This window comes from Arachis hypogaea, chromosome 9, assembly GCF_003086295.3.
Source record: "Arachis hypogaea cultivar Tifrunner chromosome 9, arahy.Tifrunner.gnm2.J5K5, whole genome shotgun sequence".
In the NCBI taxonomy this organism is placed as follows: domain Eukaryota; kingdom Viridiplantae; phylum Streptophyta; class Magnoliopsida; order Fabales; family Fabaceae; genus Arachis; species Arachis hypogaea.
In genome coordinates, this window is record NC_092044.1 from 18,783,824 (window position 1) to 18,803,535 (window position 19,712).

Consider the following 19,712-nt stretch of genomic DNA (forward strand, 5'->3'; position numbering starts at 1 on the left):
AACTTACTTGTTTGCCATTCTTATAATTCAATGTGCTTTGCATTATTTTATTTGTCATCTTTTTTATTTTCTTTTTGTAAGTTTTGATGTTTGAATTGCCACGTTTTGTGAATAATCTCTGAATTTCTTGTACTACATTCTGATAACACTAAGCCGTTTTGTCTGATTTTGGTAAGTCATAATTTTCATCTCTCAATTTTAGTGATTTTTTATCAGGTTAAAATTTTGGTATATTGTCTCTGTTTCTGTATTTTCTGTATGATTTTGTTGCTACCTTATTATTCCGTTTCTGTCATTATTATTTGTGTGTGTGGATATTAGTGATCATATAATATTCTTACAAGTAGAAAATTCTGAGCTTTATTGTTATGAATTATTTATATTCAATCTTTATTACAACGCTAGTTGATTTGATTTAAGATTTAATCATAGCCAGAGTTGTTTGTAGCCCTCAATAATTGAAGAAGCGTGTTTAAGAGGAACCGAAATTCCAAAACGTCTTTACTGCATATTTAACCTCCAATGAAAACCGATACGCATCACCTTAGTTTCTTTTGCAAGAGCGTGCACATTACATTTCGTAGCATACTAGTGTTCAATTTCTTTCCACCCTATGGTAGTAGTAACAATAATAACCTTTAGAATTTAGAGGGGGCAAAAAGAAAGATTGTTTGTTCATTGGTGGATGGAAATTGTGATTTATAACCCCGTGCACCGACTGTTACTTTTTCTCAGTGCAATGCAAGAATACCTTCCTTCTATAGACACACTGACCCAACCCATGATTATTAAAGTGGCAACTGCGCGTGCAAATTTGAAGGGAGAAGAAAAAATGAGAAAAGCAAGAAAGGTAGTTTAATTTGGTCACACTCTCCTCCACTTCAGAACCCAACTTGCATTGGAAGTGAGAATCATGGGGGCACAAATCCCGCTTGAAATCACGCAATCTCGCTCATTGTTGTGTAATTATCATTACCTTTTTGTTCCTGCTTTTTGAGATTCCTATATATGTTTACATTATCTGCTTTGTCTTAGGTGGGGGAACTTAAAAGATGACCTTTAAGAACTTAGCTAAAGATTCTGAATGAGTGGATGAATTGGAGTCCGTACATATTCTTCATATATTGCTAGTCTACCCCTCAAAAATGTTAAATTGCAAAATGGTCCAAATTTAGAGGAGAAAAAAGGTTATGCATAAACATAAGCAGAAAATTATGCTTAAATGATATAAGAGCATATTAAAAAGTTTGATAGATAATCACATGAAGTTCTCTACGTTTTCTATATGAAAATTGAGAATTATTAGATGAATTGATATATTTAATTAAATTATAGTCTAATAAAAATTTAACTATTTTGTGCTCTAAAATACATAAAAAAATTTTAATTTTTTTAATATATTTAATGCATCAAAAATATAAAAGTGTTTATCTTTTTGATAACTTTTAAAAGAATATTTTTTATGATACTTTTAAGATGTATTTTTAGGATGCATATTGGCCGCAAATCCTAAAAATAATTAATTAGAGTATTTCTGTTTCATGATACCAAACTCATTTTTAATGAGTAAGAATGTGATTAAGAAAATTATGAAATGTGATCTGAAAAAATTTAAAATTGATTTTAGAAGAAAATTAATAATCCCAAATATTCATTCAGAGAGAGGATAATGCCATTATAATACGTATGTTATTCCACACACTTATAAAAAAATTATAACTCATTGGTAATATTTTTTTTGTTGTATATATAGTTTTGGAAGAGTTTAAAATGTACCTAAAATATCGATGTTTCAGTTATTTTAACCGTTAATTTTAATTAATATATATTATATATATTTTTTATAATTCAAATCAACGATTACAATTATTAGAACACCGATATTTCAGATACACTTAAAATTTTTCGATTTTTCTTATATATTTTTTTTTTTTTTACTATCTGACATCACAGTTTTTCATAGTACATAAAAAATATGCGTTCATATTAGCAACACGCCAACACCGTAAAAATAATTAATAAGCGTATTTCAGCAGTAATATACCAAACTCACCTTTAATTTATAACTAAGAAATAAACAAGTCCAAACTTTGATTCGAAACCGGAAACATTTACAGGCATTATAGTTAATTAGCATCTGGTGGAGGGGGAGGAACCTCTAAAACTTAAGTCCTCGTCATCCTCAACAATCACACCATAATCTATAAGGCAGGCTAGGCTCAGGACAATACATCTTTCACTCCTTATTAATGCCTATACTAATAAAATACACACACTCTTTACATAATAACAAGGTGAAAACTCTCAGCAACGAGATAAATCATTCCCCGGAAGAGACTGAGGAAGACCCTCAATCAAGCAAGAAACAGGAGGAATAGTTAGTGTCTCCGAATTGCCATAAGCATTCCAACAAAAAGGGTCATTAAAAAGATCACCCTGTGCAGGAAGAAGCTCAATATCAGAAAGAGTCAAGTTAGTGCAAGGCACAGAGTCACTGCAAGCGAAACGCATGGGTGGGTGCCTTATATCATATGTCCCCTTTATGTTTGAGTATACTATGTCTGATACAAATACTGCCGAGCTTTTGTTGCTGCAATCTTTCGATAGGCAATAGAATTGGTCGATTATTATTGGGTTCCGTACACTCTCCATGTGAATCTTGCTGAATGTTACTTTTGATACTGATCCTGATCCTCCTTGCCATGTTTTTATTCTAACTCCATTGTCTGACCCTTTGATCGTTGACTCTCTTACTGTAATGTTTGACACACAGGCTCTTGAGTTGTGGTTTCCCAAACTACCAATGCTGAACAAAGAAAATCAACATTATATATATGTGACTAAAATTAATTATACATATCAATTCATGAAACAATAATTCTAAAAGGCAACATCAGTTGATAAGCACACCAATTATAAAAATGACATTTAAAAATAAAAAATTAGTCACCAAATAAATCTGTGTATATTTATGTATAAATATATATTATTTTATTTATTTTTAATATATATTCTGTACAAATAACTGATTTAATAATTAATTTTTTTTATACGCCTAATGTGATTATTTGTTTATGTTTTATTTGTGTTTGCAAACTGATATGATCCACATTTGAATTAATATAATTTAATATTATAGAGATCAGAGGAGTCTATAATATAGATTGTAGATAGCATGCCTATATAAATCATTATATTTTGCAATTTTTTTTTATGAATATTAACTACAAGTTGACAGGGAAAAACCAGTGGCCACCAACCATATTCTTAAGAAAATAATAGAAAAGTATCTTTTTATTTTAAATGAATTAAACTTATTGTATAAAATATTCTCTTTTCTTTATATTTAATATGTTACACGAATGAAAAAAAAATTAGTGCTACTTAATTATTCTAAATGGAAAATTAATTTATTTCGACCAAATAAAATTATAAAAATGAAACATACAATAAATTAATAATTAGAACCAGAGAGATCAGAGAATTCTATTTGAAGTATTTTTTCATAAAATTTCTCTCCTTCATTTAATAAAGTAGTTATTATTGGAAAATAATAATAATTAAGTTTTAAATAAATACTACTTATTTAGTTATTTATGAGGAAATAAAATTTGACCCAGAGAAAGCATTTATTTGACAAGATGAGAAGTTAAGAAGAAATTAATGAAGTACGAAAAGGGAATGAAAGTTTTGGTAATAGTACATAAATAAGTGATCATAGAAGTACCTAATTCCGTGGCTGGGACCACATGTAATGTTCTTTATATCAACATCATAGCAACCCGTTCCAATGGACACACAGTCATCACCTGTGAAATGACAATTCAGGAAACATTGTTAGATGCAATAAACCATGAAAAGCAATTAGCATTTGTTTTTGTGACTTACCGTTGGAAATGACGGAATTGTATATCCTTACGTCATTTGTGTTTTCTATGTGTATTCCATCGGTGTTGGGACTTAGTGCTGGAGATGTTATGAAGATTGAATCTACTCGAACGCTTTTGCAGCCATCAAATCTGAAATGGAACTGGGGACTGTTCTTGATTCTAAGTCCTTGCACACTCAAGTTTGAACTCATGAAAAACCTTAATGCCTGCAAAATAGGGAAAGGTTGGGGGGAGGGGGAAGAATGTTTCATTTATTTCTATTATAACAGTAACAAAAGTAAATTTTTTTTTGTTTCTAACCGTTTGTTTAAAGGACAAAGTATTTTTTTTATACAATTCCAAAATCTTTAATCAGTCTTCAACCATCTAAATAATCGATCTAAGTAGTTATTGCAAACGATGAACTACTCCTTATATGTTACAGACTGTTTAGACGAATTATTGAATGGTTGAGAATCAATTAGAGATTTTTAAATAATAAAAGAGTGTTTTAGATTTTGAACAAATGATTAGAGATCAGATGAAAAATGACATTTATTCTAAGAATAATAATAATGCATAAAGAAGGAAATATATTGGCTGTTTTTGTTTCTGTGAGAACAGGACAAGATAAGACATTGAGAATAAAACATAAAGAATATAGATATAAAATTGTGTATTCTTGTATTTTTTTGTGATAAACAAATTATGAAAATTTAATTTATTCTCATTCTTTTCATTCAAAAAATTTGAGAAGAACAAAAAATTTGAGAAGAAAAATATAATAGTATAAAAAATAAGTTGTTTTTGTGTCAATTTTGTATCTCTGTGTCTCTGTTTTAATATACTGTCTCTATAGTCTATGGTATGCGATTTCAGAAGAAATTAACTTATAAAAGGTCTTTACAACTTACAACTGGGCTATCACAAGGTCCTGGAAGTGTAGTCCCATTAGGTCCCTGTGACATTTTCATATTCCAGTCATCAGAATATATTTGTAGTTCCATATGTTTTATTATTCATAAATATTTTTTCTGTTTTTCATTTAGGATTTTACTAAAATTATTTAAGTGATCAGCTTAACTAGTTGAGAACGAAAACATGGCAAAACTTGTTGAATTTTTGAAGAATGAATAATATATATTACTACCTTATGAGGCTTACAAGGAAGGTCCCACCAATTTTGTCCTCTGCCATCAATAACACCACTTCCTTGTAGTGACATATTATTGATTCTGTAAAAGACAAGCCATTGACGCCTACTTGTGTTGTTTGGCCAAGATTCAGGTCCATCTGGTGGCATGAGAGTGCCATCAACCTTTTCCATGCGCACCATCAAATTCCATTACTCACTTTATACTTATACCCTTTACTTTATAACCATGTAATAATAATAAGGTAACTAATGGAAACTGCCCAAACTAGAAAAATCCACATACAAATGTAATGGTACTTTTCATATATAACTACATTAAAGGAAAAAATTTAGTTTAGGAAATTGAAGAGGCTAATTAGTAGAATAAACAAAATATCTCTATTTTGTGACAAAATTATGCTCAATTTTTTTTATCAACACAAAGTTGGGAATAATAAAAGAGATAGATTAAAATATAACTCTGTCTTAATCTCTAATTAATGAGAGTCTTTGTATTTTTTGAAGAATTTAATTTTCATACATTGTTAGTATAAAAAAGTTTTATTCAATTAGCTAATGGTGTATTATCACATTATTAAAAGTAATTAATTTTTAAAGTCATTATTTAAAAAAATCATCTAAATATATAAATTCAATTAAATTACTATATAAAATTTTTTATACAGATAATGCATTAAAATTAAACAAAAATGTTATTTGTACACTAAAATCAGTAACTAAAATCAATTATTAATATATTTGTGTATAAATACATGTGTATTTTAATTTATTTTCAATGTGTATTGATAGCTGATTTTAGTGTACATGTAACATTACTTAAAATTAAATTCTATTTTAAGCCTAAATTCAAATTTCGACCAGATTCAAAAAGAAAATAATCAAAGAAACAATGAAATGCACTTTTTTTATGTTTACCCTAAATATATGAGGGATATGAAGACAAATTTATTCTATAAGGATTAGAGATGATATAAATTGAGACAAAGACACTGAAAATAAAAATGACATTATTAGTATGGAAGATGTTTATTTTAGTCTTACTGCATTTGTTTCTATTTCTGTTTTAATACTACCAAATATCTGAATATATATATATACATATATGTCTCTGAGACACCAACAAAACGAAGCATTAAAGTGCTACCACAATTTGTAAATGGGACCAAAAGAACAGAACTAAGTACAATACCTTTAACACTAAGCCACCTTGACAGGGACCAGTGAAGATTGTAGACTGGACCATGAACGAGAAACCGCGAGGAACAAGTACAACGTTAATTGCTGATTCACTTTGGCAAGCACTGTCCCACGCCATCTTGAAGGAATTTGTATCATCAGCTATACCATCTCCAATGGCCCCAAATGTTCGAACATCGAAGATTTCGGAGCCATCATCATCAGAGGGACTAGGACTAGGAGCTTCATTGTCATGACCACCGGGTGCAGCCACAGGAGGCACTGAAATTCCGGAAGAAGGAGAAGGAGAAGGAGGATATGATTGATTATTACTATTATTGTCATTATTATTAGAATGTGAAGAGTGTTTATGTTTTGTATGGTGATGGTGTCTTGCTTGAGTTGTAAGAATTAAAGTGAAGAAAAATGCTAAGATATAATGAGAGTGCCTCATATTGGGTTTGTTTAATTAATAAGTAATGAGAAGCAATGGTATACAAGAAGAAGAAGATAATAGAAAGCGAAGTTAATGGGACCTTGAAGTACATGCAGGGTGAGTTACTATATATATATATAATATAAGAGAATGAAAGACATAGTGGGTTTATCTGCCAAAGTTTCTTTGATATGCACGTTAGCAATATTTTAATGACTTAAAGGGAATGGGAACCGACAAATAGCTAATAGGCATTGGGGTTGGGCCTTTAATTTGCTTTAAGAGAATGTGGAGTCAGCATATGTCTATTCTCAAAAGAGTAAAACGGAATAACCAGAAGACACACATGAGTGGATACTTGATAATAAACCAGCCAGCCTCCCATGTTCTTCCCCATCACTCTAATACTCTAATTATATATTTTTTTATTGAGAAATTATAGGGAGCCAATGACCTAAGCGTATAATATATACAATAAAGGTTTAGAAAATATTAGAAATATGATTATTAGTGTTACATTGTCCTATCAAGTTACGCTTTTGGGATGAGTGGTTTCAGAACATGATATTAGAGTTTTAGATTTGAAAAGTTTAGAGTTCGAACCTTAGTAAACCCAAAATTAATTTTTTATAACATAAGATATTTATTATCCCTGGTATCACATTGTACATTTAGGCCATTGACTCTCTAATACTACTCTTTTTTTTATTTTATGTCCTATAGCGCTATATCAAAGTTTTAACAACTTTTAGAAATCCCACCGTTTCCAAACATCTTTCAGTTTAGAATTTTTGCAGATTGAAAATTTAATACATTTGAATATATAATTTATGTTTAAACTGTATGTTACAATAGTATTAGATTAAGTGCATTCCCGTGCACAAGTATTTCATATTGACGCAGAATCTAAAAAGAATTATATCTATAAAATATAATGTACATAGTTTAACTTAATAATTACATTAATGATGATTTTTATGAATTACATCTGGAACTTTAATCATTATTTTAATATTTTTTTTGTCATGAACTATTTTAACCCAATTATTTTGTTAATACTATTAAAAAATTACTTTTAGCGATCAATTATTTTATTTTTAGTGTCAATAAAAATAACTACTAATATATTTACTGACAATTTATTATTAGACATTTTATACTTTATCGCTAAAAAATTTTAGCAACAGTTATACAATTATCGGTAAAAATATTTTTAATATCCATAAAAACTATATAATTGCCATATAATATGTAGTAATAATAGTAATATATAATTGTCGCAAAAATATAAGTTAAATAAGGCATATAGTAGCCATTATATTATTGTCTTTAAAGATTTGTCACTAAAAACAATTTTTGTTGTAGTGTACCACTCTTTTTTGTTATGAAAATATTTCTCCAAAAATTTGAACGAATAGGAGAAAATACATAAATGAATATATCTAACATGACCCTTCAAACAAGAGTCAATTCTAGACCTTTCGGTCATAAAAGTTTTGATACTTATCATAAATTTTTTTTAAACATTTTAAGCGAGTAGAAAGAAACACATAGATGATTTTTTTTTACGATATCTCTTATTTCGACAAGACAAAGATTAATCTATTATAAATCTGAACTTTATATAAGTGTTTATTGTTGATTAACGGGTTATTTTATACACAAAATGTGATTTAAATTTCAATACTTATTTAAACAAACGAGTCAATTGACTACTCGATCAACTCAAATTGAGTACGAATGGTTTAAACCACTAAATCTATATCCAAAAAATTCTAGTGGGACAAAAACAACTCAAAAGGCATAAAAGACAAAATAATTTCTCCCAAAAATTATTATTTTTGACAAAAGTAATCAAACATCTCCTAGAAGCATCACCATTACCAAAAAATATCTAGTTAACGAAATAGATGAATTGACAAACTGTATTGACTCTTAATTAATCATATGATGTTCTTAATTATTTTAATTACAATCCAACTTAGATTATACAAACAAAATTCCCAATTCAAACTCTCAGAAATTATAATTTCCTAATATTGTAGGTTTTTCTATGTTGTGTTGCATTAAAATATGAGGATGACGGATTCTATATTGAACAATTTCTTTTGTGATAACATTTTTTTTTCTTCTCTTTTATAACAAATGCTTCTATAACATTCACTTTGAAATCAAATAAAATATAAGTGACTTAACTACAAATAGAATCAGATAATATTGGTATTAATTTTACTTCTTCCATGCTCATCGCACCACAAGGCCGATTACGATTTAGGTGTGAATAGTTTAAGCTTCTCATAAATAGTAATAAAAGCATTACGAGATCTTCATGATGAATTTGAATAGCAACCACCAATAATAACAAATTTAATAGAAAATCTTAATATTTAAACAATTGTAAACTTGATAAATCAAGTGAATTAGCTGCAGTCCATCACCAGACACTAATCACTCGAATATGAGTCTGATTTTAGATCCGGTGAATCCATACTATTTATATCCTTAAAATAGTCTAAGAATTCTATTAATTTCAATTATCATGCTTGGAAAACTACAATGTCCAAAGCTCTTATGTCCAAAAATAAATGGCAATTTATTGATGGTTCTGTTAAGAAACCAGCAAAGGAAGATTCAACACATTTGTTTAAAAATATATATAAATAATATGGTTATTAATATGTGATTTTAGTAAAACAATTGGTACATAGGTGGTGTGTGTGTGTAAAAGTTTTAGAAAATATATATATATATATATATATATATATATATATATAGATAAATGTAAAATATATAATTTTAAATCTTTTAAAAGTTTTATAATTATTTTAACAATTTATTTAATATATTTTAATTTTATACTAAATTTTTTTTGAAGTTTTTCAATACTATTTTTACTATTCAAATATGTTAATAACTTATTAACTACAAACATTATTATTACAAAAAATTTTTCCATGTCTCTTCACTTTCACTTCCAGTTGCTGCTTCATCTCCCAACAGCATCAATATTTTAAAGCACATTTGCGGTTGCAACATCACCACAGCTACCACCCTCTCCTCGATATATAATCAATCCTTTTATCATTGTCAATACCACCATCACTATCATCAACATTATTTATAATTCTAAAGATCGAATTAAATCCGTCAATTCAATTGGATTAATTAATCAAAAACCGGTTACTTAACTGGTCTTATTGAATAAATAATTTAATAAGTCTAGACAACATTAAAACTTCTTAAATTTAACGTTATAATTAGTATAAAATTAAAATAAATAAAATATTAGAGAAAAATTTATAATCTTTTGAAATTATTATTTGATAAAAAAAAACAAGAAAATATGGTTTCGCAAGAAGATAGTTAAGGATGATGCTCACGTCAACATATATAGTAATAATATAAAAAAGTTTTAGATGAGGAACCCTAATCTGTGTCACACTATAGAATAATTTTCGCTGCCCACAGGATCAACAAAGCTTTCCGCTTCCTTGTGTTTTTGTCGAGTTCTAACAAGATACAGTAACCTCATCACCAACCTTCTCTTTCTTTTTCATTTATATAATGATATTATAAATCATTAGAACTTTAACTTTTCATGTAGTGAAGTTAATAGTTAAAGCCAAATGAGCCATAACTCAAATGCCATAATTTTTCATATTCAATTTAAAGGTTGTGAGTTCGAATCTCCTATTTTTTATAAAAAAAAGTTAATAGTTAAAGTTATTAAATAATACTGTACTCAAACATATTAAAATATTGAATGATATAAAAAATGTTATAAACAAGTTAAGAAATAATGAAACAAACTAAATTAAATAATAAAAATGTCAAAATTAACTTCATGACTTTTGATGTGTATTTAGCATTAACTTATTTTTAGATAGAAGCGTTATAAATACTGATAAATAATGATATGATTTTTTTAGGTAGGCAATAAGTTTTATAAATAATGTTAACAATGAATTCTAAAATTAATTTAATAAAGTAAAAAAATATACCACCTTCAAATTATCTCTTAAACCTTACTAGGATAACCATCTGCACATTTAGTAAATTGAACATCTAGCTATTATTAACTGTGAATGAATAAATTGAATAAAAAAACCATCCAATTAAAAATAATCAACATAATCATCTGCATATATACCTATTGAATTAAATATTCGACATATTCATTATTCACATTGTTTAATATTCTCATAATTTCATTGTCTACCTATACTTTTTCATGATGATACCACAAAAAATTTAAATAGTAAATGAAAATACAATATAATTTCCTTAATTAATTGGCAAAGTGCGTATATTATATGAAAAAGTGACGAACATTATATTCACCCAACAAATGTTTAATTTATACTGATGAACATTGTTAATTATATGTTTAAATTTAGTCTGATGCTGAGAACGAATGCTCCTGGAGGAGCTTCCTTTGAATTATTGATTCTTTATTTAAGATTCCAAATATTTAAATCCAATGAACAGTTGGTAAGATAATTCTACGAAGCGAATGGAGCATACTATAGTCACAGAAGTGCGAAATAAATAAATAAATAAATAATAGCAAGTTGCATGGGGCTAACTCAACTCCTGTTTTAAATATATACACAAAAATGAATGCAGTCCTGAAAGTAGATATAGTTTGTCATTATCTACATACACTAATTAAAATATTAATCGTCATTGTACTATCATTATCTTATGCCTAAAGTTGACATGCGGGGAAATAACTTGGAACGTATTTATTTCAACAAAAAATAATACTACTGTAGGTTTAAATTCTCTTTATTACTAAAAGGATTTTTTAGGACACTTTATCTATATTTAGGACACTAGATTTTGTCATACTAAATTTTAAATCGATCTAAATTAATATTTTTTATAGTAATAACTGTAATATTTTTATTATAAAAAATGGCTAAAATACTCTTATTATATATATAGAATCTTAAATCCTAACTTTTTCTTTCTTGAGTTAAAATTTAGAATTCTCAAAATTAATATATATAATAAAAGTATTTTAGTTATTTTTTATAATAGAAATATTGATGTCATTTTTTATTAAAAAAATATTAATTTAGACCGGTTTAAAATTTGAATTATTAATTTTTTGATCAAATCGATTTGTCCAATCTAATTATAACAGAAATAATACTATTTAATCAATTATATATGTTAAATTTTAATTATTAAAAAATATTTAAAAAAAAAACGTTTTAGATGTCTTTATTTAAATGATTTTTTTCTATAAATATTCGTTAATTAGCGTAAATGCATAGCTTAATTTAGGTAATTAATTAAGCTTATAAATGCTTAAGCTTTTGGATAGTTGTTTTATGATAGAATAAATAGTTTCAGGATAAATATATATAAAAATTTTGTCTACATACCAAAAAACATTATCTTTATATTATCATATATCTGTAACCGTCCATCCACTTGGAAGTTGAGAATTTCATCAATCTCATGCTTTGCTGCGCTGCTTCCACTCACAGCACTTGAGATTTGTTTTCTTTCTTTCTAATGCCGCCCAATTGATAGCACTATTTCTGGTCAGGGTTTTTTTCGGTTTCTTCTGTGCTCGTGGTGGTGAATCTATGTGTTGCTAATGATGACGGTTTATTATTTAGTGTTTTTATTTGACTTCCATTCACTTCTCTTTCATTCTTTTTTTTTTTTTTACATTTCTTTTTCTTTTGATTTATTTATTTATTTTGCTTTTGCATTTCTGCTATAGCTGGGTATTGGGTACATATGGTTAATGAACTTCATAAATTTGTAAAAGGATAAAAGCTCAAGCTGCATGTGTTTCTTCTTTTCAATAATCATTGAAATTGTTTAATTTAGAGTGAGATTCACATGCAATTTTTTTATGTAAATGTGATAGTTAAAATTATATTATTAAATAATAATATAATTAAATATATTAAATTATTTAACTATTTTTAACTACAGTTGGATTATACATTCATGTAATTTTTCATCTAAGTCTATTTAAACTGGTACAATATCAAAAAAATCCAATCTCATTTAATGAAACGTGAAATACACGCGCCTCAAACTCCCGAAATGTTAACATTTATTTGCGGATTGAATATGAAACAACGTTATTTTTTCAACCTTGAAACTACTACTGGAGAACTTCGAATTTCAGCTCTCTCAAAATCTCTCAAACTTTATTCGTGTTTTCTGCCACAACTGGTTCTACTGAAAAATCACTAGAAGATTTCGAAAGAAAAAAGAAAAAATAAACGAAAATAAAAATAGAGACTGCGAAAGGTATGATAAAAACTACTGTTCATTTAAAATCTTGCAATCTCGCATTTTTCTAGTTGCATTTTAGAGTTATTGGATTGAGTTGCTTTGTTTAGTAGATCGACTTATTCTGGTTCATTTTTTTTTTTGCATAACTAGGGCATAGGAATGGAAATGTGTTCTTATTTTCTTTCAATTCAGTGGAGTTGGTCATTTTGATTCACTTGATTATTAGTGTGTTCAGTTGAGTTCTTTTGTATGCAGAAATACTTTTCTTACTGATTGAATATTTCATGCTTTATTCAAAACATGAATGGTATTTTGTTTAGTGGAGTTGGTCATTTTCATTCATTTTATTGTTAAGTGTTCAATTGAGTTCTTTTGTATACAAAAATATTTTTCTTGATAATTGAATATTTATCACATTTTATTTATAACATGAATGGGTTCAGTTCAGTGAAGTTGGTAATTTTAATTCACTTGATTGTTAATGTGTTCAGTTGAATTCTTTTGCATGCAGAAATACTTTTCTTAATAATTGAATGTTTATCACGTTTTATTCAGAATATGAATGGTGTTCAGTTCAGTGAAGTTATTAATTTTGATTCACTTGATTGTTAGTATGTCCAGTTGAATTCTTTTGCATGCAGAAATATTTTTCTTGATGATTGAATGTTTATCACGTTTTTTCAGAATATGAATGGTATTCAGTTCAGTGGAGTTGGTAATTTTGATTCACTTGATTGTTAATATGTTCAGTTGAATTCTTTTGCATGCAGAAATATTTTTCTTGATGATTGAATGTTTATCACGTTTTATTCAGAATATGAATGGTGTTCAGTTCAGTGGAGTTGATAATTTTGATTCACTTGATTGTTAGTGTGTTCAGTTGAGTTTTTTTTAATGCAGAAATATTTTTCTTACTCATTGAATGTTTATCATGTTTTATTCAAAACATCAATGGTGTTCGGTTCAGTAGATTTGTCCATTTTGATTCATTTGATTAAAATATACATGCTTGTACTTGTCGGTATATTGAGTGAAGTATTGACCAAATTTTTTGTGCTTACAGCAAAAAATGAAAAAAAATGATGGTGACAAAAACACAGAAGCCGCGCTATAACGCAAGCATAAGTATACATTAAATATATTTATCCCCTTTCATTCAAATAAACTCTATTTTGTATTATAAATATATCATGACATACTGTTTCAAAACCTTGCAAAAAATTCACGATCTTAGATGCTAAACAAAGACAATGGCGAGGGTGTTCAAGGGAATGAGTCACTAATTCGGTGCGCTGGTGTCTCGGAAATAAACGTCTCTCACAACCTCTTGAGCAAATTGATTGCTTGCTATGATGACTATTATGGATACCTGAAAACTTGATGCATTACTATTTTATGGTATATTTTAGGTTGAATTGAGTGGATTTTATCCATTATTCTCACACTTATTCATAGAATTTGCATGTTTTACATTTTTCTTCCTAATTTTATGCTATGATTGAAAACATGCTTTTTTGACCTTAAATTTATTAATTTAATCCTCTTTTATTACCATTTGATGCCGTAATATGTTTGTTAAATGTTTGCGAAATAATTTCTGTAGGTAATAAATTGATGGCTTTATTGAATGAAATTGAAATTGTTGTACAATTTATTCTTAAAAATAGCTTTTGGGATGATAGAGAAATATACATTCAAAACGGATGAATCGTGCTTTCTCGTATAGCAACACAGGAAGTCAAAGAACACATGTAAAAATGAATTTTGAAAGAAATAAGTTCATAAATTTGATGTAAAAAGTGTCCAACATAGAATTCCAAAAGGTCTAAACAAATAAATTCATCTTCATTGATAAATAGAAAAATATGGCTCAATTAAATAATGATAATTTTGTATTTTGGTATAATTAGCGATTTAATCGTATAAATGTAACTTAGGTGTTTGTTTTTTGTTGTAATATCAATTGGAATAACGTTTATTTTTATGGCAATGTCAAAAAGATAACAGATGTTCTAAATTTAATGTTAATATAAATCTTAGGATGACTAAACAATTTATATGATGATTAATAGATAAGAAAGTTCTATGATGGCATTGGTTTTGGTGGTTAAGAGTGACATAAGTTTAACCAACAAATAAAATATTGATATATGATAAGAAAATTAAATCTAAAATCAAAATAATTCTCTCTTTCTTATAATTTTTTATAATTTTTTTTATCAAAATAATTTCTTATAATTATTTTCATAATTATAAAAAATAATTTTAAAAAAATAACACCAAAATAATTTTATAATTATATTTATAATTATTATTTTATTATTATTTTTATTTTTAAAAAATAATTTTTATAATTATTTTTACTAAAATAATTTTTTATAATTATTTTTATTTTTTAATTATTTTTATTATTATTATTTTTAATAATTTCTAAAAATAACACCAAAATTATTTTTTAATTATTTTTTTATTATTTTTATTTCTAAAAATAATTTTTTATAATTTTTTTTGTAATTTCAAAAAGCTAAAACCAAAATGATATTCTTCCTCTTGGTGTTAGTTTAAAAATAATCATAAAAAATGATAAGAGAGAGAATATTATTTTGGTTTTAGTTTTCCAAAATTACAAAAAGAAAAATAATTATAAAAAATGTATTTTGATAAAAAAATAATAATAAAAATAATTAAAAAATAATTTTGCTATTATTTTTAGAAATTATTAAAAATAATAATAATAAAAATGATTAAAAAATAAAAATAATTATAAAAAATCATTTTAGTAAAAATAATTATAAAAATAATTATAAGAAATTATTTTTTAAAAATAAAAATAATAATAAAATAATAATTATAAATATAATTAAAAATTATTTTAATATTTTTTAAATTATTTTTATAATTATAAGAAATTATTTTGATAAAAGTAATTATAAAAAATTATAAGAAAGAGAAAATTATTTTATTTTTAGATTTAATTTTTTTTGTCATATGTCAATATTTTATCTGTTGGTCAAACTTATGTCACTCTTAACCACTAAAACTAATGCCACCATAGAAATTTCCTAATAAATATAGTGATATTTTATTTGTAATTATACTTAACATACTTCTCTCTTTTCTTTGAAGTCGAAATCTTTGCAAAATTATATAAAAAAAATATAAATTAAATTCTGACCTTTACATTATTGCAGCTTTTCTTCAAATGTCATATTCATATATAATACTCATTATTTTTTTAATTTTGGTAGATTTTCGGCTACATTTCTAGCTAGTAATCTAAAGGCTACATCTTCTTTAGCGTGCAAAAGAAGATACTTAAAAGTTAAAACTCAATCTTGTGACCAATGTTAATTGATTTTACTAAGTAATTAACTAGCTAGGTTGATAAGAAAGCCGAAAAGTAAAAGAAAAGTGGACCTTAAGTGGCCGTCTCAGTGCAGTTGTGCTACCCAATTAAACCGAAAAGAAAACCATATAATACTTATTATATCATATTATTATTATTATTATAAAGTAAAACCTAGTCTAACAGGAGGAGGTTCCGCACTATGTGGAATATTTATATCCACAAATTTTCCTCTTAAGATGGTTGCCAATTAGTAAGACTCCATTGTGCAACTGACTTAGGAACAAATTGAATCCGTGCCAAACACTACAACAAATGGGAGCAGTAGCCAATTAAATGTTGAAAATTTTTAGTACTGCACTCTTTACGCTTGATGTATTTGGACTATTTTCCTTTGTCTATTATTGATATTTGTATAGAAACTTTCATCAATAAAAGAAAAACGAAACCAAATTATAACAATGGATTTTTAAGTGTATGTTTGGACTAGTATTTATTAAATTTGAGTTTGAATGAAGCTAGTTTTGTAGAATTAATTTAGGATAGAAGTGAGTTTTTGCCAATATAATTTATATTTGACAATTCTATACTAAAATTAATTGTAATAAAATAAATATTGTTGAGATAACATTAATTAAAATCACTTTTAGATATATAATTGTTAAAAAAGACGTGATATTAAATTATAACATTATCTTTTTAAATATATTTAATTTTTTTGATATTTTCTAGTATATTTTTTATATAATATTCTTTTAGTGTTCTTAATACACTTTTTTAGTATGCTATAATTTTTCATCTATTATCATTTATGGTTAATTTTTATATTTAATTTTCTCTATCTAATAAGATTAATAAATCATATTATAAAAGGATAACAATAATAAATATAATACATAACAACCACCGTAATAAAAGTGCAAAATGTCAAACAATAAATTTAACCAAAAAAACAAATAATAGAAAAAAAAAAACTCACATACAACTAGTATGTTCTTTAAATTTGCAAATTCCTTTGTAATATGCATATTTTCAAGAGTGAAATGAATTTGATTTGAAAATGTTCAATACAAGTTTCTGAGTTCGCATACCTAAACAAGATACTTTTAGGGAGCCGAAATTAGATAGAATGTTTCGACGTATGTGCGTAAGGCACTAGAGTGTAATATTTGAGGCCCTTCGACGTTTAAAATAGATTGTGGTTGAGGTAAAAGTTAAAACTATTAGTGATTGGTTCTTATTACTTGGTCAAATTATAGTCTTCTCATCTTATACCTTAACAGAGATTGTAGCTCAAGGTTTTGGGTCTCTCGATGATCTTCAAGCTATGGGTTAAGATGCTATCTTTTCTCTTGATTTTAGCCATTTTGCCAAGGGATATTGGGATTTTTTTGCTCACCCATTATGGTCGGCCTCCTGAATTTCTTGAAATGAGCTTTCATATGATTTTTGGACCAACTCTCCATGTTGGACAGATTCAGAATAGTTTCAAATTAATTGCTTTTTTCATTTTTATTTGACTTTCTACTTCAATTACTGTTGACCATTAAAATAATATTTCAACTGTAGAAATGGAACAGGCAAGTTGGAGTCGATGGGAGAAGGTATAAAAAATGTCAAAATCGAAAAGAAATTGGTGAACTTCGTCGAAGTATCAAAAGCTTAAACCGGCATTCAAACCGGAAATGGGAACATGGGATCATGGAGATAAAGATTTTTCATGGTCAAGATAAAGGTTTTGGGTGAGAAAAAAGAAGTGGGATCATGGACGACATGTTTTAGAGTAAGTCAAATTTACAGTCTATAAATAATAGAAATTCAGAAGAAGTTCGAAACTTCACAAAAATGACACTAGATGATCATCTAAACTCATAAAATTTTCCGTCTCTGTGACACAACGGAAGAACATGGAGTGCAAGTGCATGTGAGTGTCAGAAATCAATCTTTAATTTATTTTCTTTTGCTTTTTATTGCATCTATTGTTGTTTGCTTTATTTTTCGTTTTATTATCATTTGTTTTAATCAACTTTTTACACTTTCATCTTTTTGTTTATTTTACTCCTTTGATGTTTGTCATAAGTTTACCATAAGTAATATCAAGATAAACTGCCTTGACACTAATTAAGTAATTTTCAGGTCGATCTCACTCTTTTTTAAATGAGTCGTATCTGCTCTCCAATACTTGAGATCTTAATACAAGCTCGTTTTGGCATCATTTGTCGAAGTCGAAAAAAAACGAGTGAAACAATTACATACGTTTTTAATAAAATTTAATAATTGTTTTAATAATTATGTACAACTGAAAATAGATAATTAATTTAAAATGAAAATATTTTTTTGGACGTAGAATTAATATTGGTTTCTTTTTTTTTTTTTGGTCAGATGGATTAAACAGCCTTTAATCCTAAGCATTACTCATGTATTACACACCCACACAATACACACTACATGAGTTCATTTAAGGGTTTAATTTTCTCTCCTAGGATTTGAACCCGGGTGCAGCTACTTGCGAGGCAGCAGATCCTGCCACTAGCCCAAGCCTCAATATTGGTTTCTAATTGGAGAAGAGGCAATGCACCTGTGGGCTGATTCATTTTTTGTTGACTTACGGTTTCCAAAACAGCAAAACTTAAAGTGGATTGGGCACGTCCTCTTCGGCTTTGGGTTGTGCATATTTTCAAAACATAGTTGACATTTTTCAATAGCCCATATGTTTTGAACCAATTGATGGAAAATAATACGTGGGTGTACCAAGCCCAAAAAGAAAACAGACGTGGGTGTAACCGTGTAAGTATAATTATGATTAAACCAACTTGGGTTGGTCGAGTGGTCAGCTCACTCGTCCGCTTAAGCAAGTGTCGGAGATTTGAATTTCGCCTTGTGTAAGCAGCAGCAGATCCTTAAATAGAACTTAAATCTGTGACAGATTAATTCTTAACCTATTGAATTAGGAGATACCGTGAGCAACAAAAAAAATAATAACTATGACTTATGAGGATTTGAGAATTGTCTTTCCTCCAAATATCCTTTCGGAGAGAATGAAGAACAGTGATAGCAACGTAGATTTCACTCTTTATGTTGGTTTTTTTTCTGTTTTTCAATTTTTTTTTTGGAAGAAGAATTCTAGAATCTCATGCATGTTGCTTTGGAATTATTGTGGATTTTTATTGGCATTGTAATTCTATTTTTAACCAAATTATGTTAAAATTAGCAAAGGGTATTCACAATGGTGTATGGAGACCGTTGTGATAATAACCAGAGTCAATGAAGATTAGTCTATCGCACTCCAAAAGCAAAAGTAGTTTATCAAGTTTGAGAATGTAGGACTAAGATTTGGATCAACATCTTGGCATTGTCATCAAATTATTAGTTTGAAAAGTTTAAGCAGGATCGAATTTTTAATTATTTGAATATAGAACTCCGATGATAACATATCACAAAATCATTCATCCCAAAAATTTA

The 19,712-nt window shown here is 27.2% G+C and overlaps 1 protein-coding gene across 2 annotated transcripts; it reads right to left on the minus strand.

Moving 5' to 3' along the window:
* Nucleotides 1-2,027: 2,027 nt before the first annotated feature.
* On the minus strand, nucleotides 2,028-6,752 carry LOC112710593 (polygalacturonase At1g48100). 2 transcript variants are annotated; one of them, XM_025762875.3, is made up of 6 exons: nucleotides 6,215-6,751; nucleotides 5,020-5,187; nucleotides 4,784-4,828; nucleotides 3,889-4,096; nucleotides 3,728-3,809; nucleotides 2,028-2,806 (listed from the first exon to the last, which is right to left on the minus strand). In XM_025762875.3, exons 1-6 carry the CDS (start codon nucleotides 6,653-6,655, stop codon nucleotides 2,305-2,307), a joined length of 1,446 nt encoding a protein of 481 aa, XP_025618660.1. In that variant the 5' UTR covers nucleotides 6,656-6,751; the 3' UTR covers nucleotides 2,028-2,304. The 2 variants fall into 2 exon arrangements, with proteins under 2 accessions (XP_025618660.1, XP_025618661.1); XM_025762876.3 differs by lacking the exon at nucleotides 4,784-4,828 and having other exon boundaries at nucleotides 6,215-6,752.
* Nucleotides 6,753-19,712: the final 12,960 nt, after the last annotated feature.